The following is a 5,000-nucleotide window of genomic DNA, read 5'->3' on the forward strand; positions in this document are numbered from 1 at the left end:
GATGTGTTGAAACCGTTTCCACACCACAGCGGTCGTTCAACATCATTCAACAAAGTCGAAGGGATCACGGTTAGAAGAGACAAATGGAGATAAGATGGGTTCTGACAAGACAATGGTTGTCAAGCAAGCTTTTTAGTAGAAGAGTATGAGGGGTGATCAGGGTCAAAATTCAGTTTTGCTATTCCGCAGTTCGATTTTGCAATGAGACTGCGCTGCTATCTTATTACGCAATTTGTTCTACCTGTTATGACTCGCAAGTTCGTTATTACGAGGTTGAAATACGCCATTTTATAATTACAAATTGCAATACTCCATTCTTATTCAGTTTGCCATTATTACATTTTGCCTTCCTGTTACGATGGTCGAGCTCCAGTTTTGCCGCTCTACTGGTTTATTCTGTGAACAGCAGTTTGGCGTTCAAAGTCAGTTTTACTTCGTCTGTACGTCTTTCCCAATTGCTACCTGTGTTCCGTTATGCAATTCAGTTGTTCTGTAACGCTGTTCAGTTGTGCTGTTACGCTGTTTAGTTGTGCTGTTACGCTAACCATGCGCGGTCCGAGCTGGACGTGCGAGGACTCAGAACGAAAGCTCACTCCAATTCAAGATGGCGATGGCTTTGTTATTGTTGTCGTTCTTTGTTTTCTATGGAACCAGTGGAAACCATACAAAAAATACCTTCAATATGTTTTTGAGATTACAGTGCTTTTAGGTGTCTCCGTCAACTGTGAAGAGAAGCTTGCGTTGTCTGTTTCTGCGAGTTATGCTGTGATAGCAGGTAAAGATTTGGATCATATAGTTTTAGCGATTGTTAATGACTTTCCGAAGTGTGGTTATAAGAGAATGACTGGTTTTCTGCTTGCAAGTGGACTTAGTGTTTAGCAAAGAGCGGATCCGAGAGTCAATGCGTCGTGTTGATCCAGAAGGAGAGTAATTGAAGGGCATTACAGCTTAATACCGTTAATAGGAGACAGTGTACACTCACCCCTAGTATTGTGAAACATTGACACCAATCACAAGCTTAAAAGGTTAAAAGGTGTTAATTATAATGACTGGTCAAGGTATACATGTCAAACTGCACTACATACCTCAAATGATAAGAGTTCCCATCTGAAGCAAGTGGTACATTAGTCGTGTGGAAGAAAATGAGATCATGTAAATTTATAAGGCAAAAACATATTGAGCAACTTTGTACCACATGGAGACTAATTTATACACTTTAATAAAATGCAAATAATGCAAGACGTTGATTGTGCACACTCCTGCCAGCAACTTTACTACCCTTATCTGGTCTTCTATCAGGATGTGAGAGCATACATTATGTAATATCATCATTTTCCCTTCTTTATCTGTTTTCACCCTCGAGGGGAGATCGTAACATGCTACAGCAGTTGAAATTTCTTCAAAAGCAGTTATAGCTGTTGTTATCACGAAAGCTGAGATACAATGTCAATTCGACTATAGCCATCAGGTTTTGTGTTTTACAAACCTATTGTTCATAGGATTAAGGGACATTCATGTACTGAACGAAGTGGTAGATGTATTATTCAAAATCCAGATCCATCTGACAATTTATATTAGAACAAGAATGAGGAGAGATCAAGTAAGTATTAAAACCAAGTTTAGACCTGGGTATATAAGTGTCTACTTGTATCTGTTGTAGTTTAAAGGGCCTATGTCACGGTATTTTAGAGTGATTTGGCAAAATCTTTAGTTAATCACAAATTTTAAACCCGAAAACGGTTATCTAGAATTCTTTTACCAATAAAATGAAACAATCCTTGGAAAGAAAATTATCGTTAGACAGGGAAATTCTAATAAACTATTGTAAAATCCGTTTCATTCTCGTTACTTTTATCCTATCCATGTATCTCTTTAGCTTTATTCGTATTTCTTTTCTTTTTCTTTTTTTTAAGTTTTAAGTGGTTATTTTGAGTCTTGAGTGGAATGAAATTAATCATGCATGGCATAGCCCTTTTAATGTTGACTACATATGTGAAATAGAGCCCAAATGCTTGAAACTTTTTTTATTGTATGAAACCAAAACTTGCCTTCAGCAACATTTACCTTACCCCGTCTTGCATTATTTGCATTTTAGTAAAGGAATTCTAGATAACCGTTTTCGGGTTTAAAATTTGTGATTAACTAAAGATTTTGCCAAATCATTCTAAAATACCGTGACATAGGCCCTTTAAGCTACAACAGATCCAAGTAGACACTTATACCCAGGTCTAAACTTGGTTTTAATAACGTTTACCTTAATTATCTTAATTGATCTCTCCTCATTCTCGTTCTAATATAAATTGTTAGATGGATCTGGATTTTGAATAATACATCTACCACTTCGTTCAGTACATGAATGTCCCTTAATCCTATGAACAATAGGTTTGTAAAACACAAAACCTTAGTGCTTCATCTTTCAGCCAGGTAGTCTGCTCTTTAATTTACTTCCAAACGACAAGGGCTTTGCAGATGAAGATTTGTGATCCATAGCTTCACTGATGGCTATAGTCGAATTGACATTGTATCTCAGCTTTCATGATAACAACAGCTATAACTGCTTTTGAAGAAATTTCAACTGCTGTAGCATGTTACGGTCTCCCCTCGAGGGTGAAAACAGATAAAGAAGGGAAAATGATGATATTACATAATGTATGCTCTCACATCCTGATAGAAGACCAGATAAGGGTAGTAAAGTTGCTGGCAGGAGTGTGCACAATCAACGTCTTGCATTATTTGCATTTTATTAAAGTGTATAAATTAGTCTCCATGTGGTACAAAGTTGCTCAATATGTTTTTGCCTTATAAATTTACATGATCTCATTTTCTTCCACACGACTAATGTACCACTTGCTTCAGATGGGAACTCTTATCATTTCAGGTATGTAGTGCAGTTTGACATGTATACCTTAACCAGTCATTATAATTAACACCTTTTAACCTTTTAAGCTTGTGATTGGTGTCAATGTTTCACAATACTAGGGGTGAGTGTACACTGTCTCCTATTAACGGTATTAAGCTGTAATGCCCTTCAATTACTCTCCTTCTGGATCAACACGACGCATTGACTCTCGGATCCGCTCTTTGCTAAACACTAAGTCCACTTGCAAGCAGAAAACCAGTCATTCTCTTATAACCACACTTCGGAAAGTCATTAACAATCGCTAAAACTATATGATCCAAATCTTTACCTGCTATCACAGCATAACTCGCAGAAACAGACAACGCAAGCTTCTCTTCACAGTTGACGGAGACACCTAAAAGCACTGTAATCTCAAAAACATATTGAAGGTATTTTTTGTATGGTTTCCACTGGTTCCATAGAAAACAAAGAACGACAACAATAACAAAGCCATCGCCATCTTGAATTGGAGTGAGCTTTCGTTCTGAGTCCTCGCACGTCCAGCTCGGACCGCGCATGGTTAGCGTAACAGCACAACTAAACAGCGTAACAGCACAACTGAACAGCGTAACAGAACAACTGAATTGCATAACGGAACACAGGTAGCAATTGGGAAAGACGTACAGACGAAGTAAAACTGACTTTGAACGCCAAACTGCTGTTCACAGAATAAACCAGTAGAGCGGCAAAACTGGAGCTCGACCATCGTAACAGGAAGGCAAAATGTAATAATGGCAAACTGAATAAGAATGGAGTATTGCAATTTGTAATTATAAAATGGCGTATTTCAACCTCGTAATAACGAACTTGCGAGTCATAACAGGTAGAACAAATTGCGTAATAAGATAGCAGCGCAGTCTCATTGCAAAATCGAACTGCGGAATAGCAAAACTGAATTTTGACCCTGATCACCCCTCATAGAAGAGCCCTACAAAAAGATTGCATGGATGGTTCTTTGAAGTAACTTTTTCAATGGAAATCTGACATCTCTTCAAACAGGAGCATGTTCAACCAGTCCCATAACTCTGCCGTGCGTTTCAGTCAAAAACAGGTAATAGCTCCCAGGAAACGAAAGAAAGAGGTGGTTTTTACACCGGATGGGAACCGTCCCATAATTTTCCGTAAACTGTAGCAAGGAATTTCTATTTGGACAAAAAATGGAACTGATATTTTGAAAAGTGTATCAAAGGAGGGCCTTATGACATCATTTTTTTGAGAAATTATTTCTTTTAAACTCCATGCTACAGATTTTGTGTTAGAATGTTTTCATACTGTTGCGTTAAAAATGTGTGAAAAACATAGTTAACTCGCTGAGTTTTTAGGCAGTTTCTGTTTTGGTCACGTGATTTACCAAATATGGTTGTGAGTCGAAACATACAAAGGAATATTAAATAGAACACACTTGGCAAAAAAAGGATTACTGCAGAGTTAAAGGAATTCGAGAAATGACTATTTGAAGGAGTCCATAGCAGCGGTTTGGTAGTTAAGAGCCACCCCCTTAATAACAATGGGTGACGTCATGAGAAACATTGCTATACCAGGTGAATGAAATACGTTTGAAAACAAATAACAAAATATTGTTATTTGATATTATTATTACAAATTAAAGGAAAAGATTGGTTTTCCACTTAAGAATCAGCTCTTTGCTGCTAATTTCCCTGCCCTTACCGCTTCAACGCAGACAGCTTTTAACATGGCGCCATTATAATCATCGGTACACCGAGACAGTTCATCAAAGTTCACATCAGGGCTGACATTCATCTTTCTGGAGTGTATCTGCATGATCCGCGCTCTCGCCTCCTGGTCTGGGTTTGGTAACTCGATCTTCCTATCCAACCGACCTAATGAAAAGTCAACACAAATTCTTAAGATAGACTGACCTCTCCCCTATGAGGGAATCTTTGCCGACGTCATTTTGTTTCATTAACATACGAGTTCGCTTACAGAGGGCATTATGCTATGTACAAATTGACTTCAAGAGGTACAAGCACTTGTTCCCCTTAGTTAAATCTCCAGTTTTAAGCCTTTTTAGCTTTGATAACGAGCCAGTTATTAGCCATCAAAAACTGATACATTCTTGGGTGGCAAAGGCGCTTATGAT

The 5,000-nt window shown here is 38.0% G+C and overlaps 1 protein-coding gene across 1 annotated transcript in view; it reads right to left on the reverse strand.

Moving 5' to 3' along the window:
* Positions 1-5,000, reverse strand: part of LOC138002562 (26S proteasome regulatory subunit 6A-B) — a 24,933-nt gene that overhangs the window by 1,438 nt on the left and 18,495 nt on the right. Inside the window, exon 17 of the mRNA XM_068848589.1 lies at positions 4,568-4,740. Coding sequence (XP_068704690.1) covers positions 4,568-4,740 — 173 coding nt within the window. The remainder of the gene's footprint in view (positions 1-4,567; positions 4,741-5,000) is intronic.

The sequence above is a fragment of the Montipora foliosa genome, chromosome 1 (assembly GCF_036669935.1).
Source record: "Montipora foliosa isolate CH-2021 chromosome 1, ASM3666993v2, whole genome shotgun sequence".
NCBI classification, from domain to species: Eukaryota; Metazoa; Cnidaria; class Anthozoa; order Scleractinia; family Acroporidae; genus Montipora; species Montipora foliosa.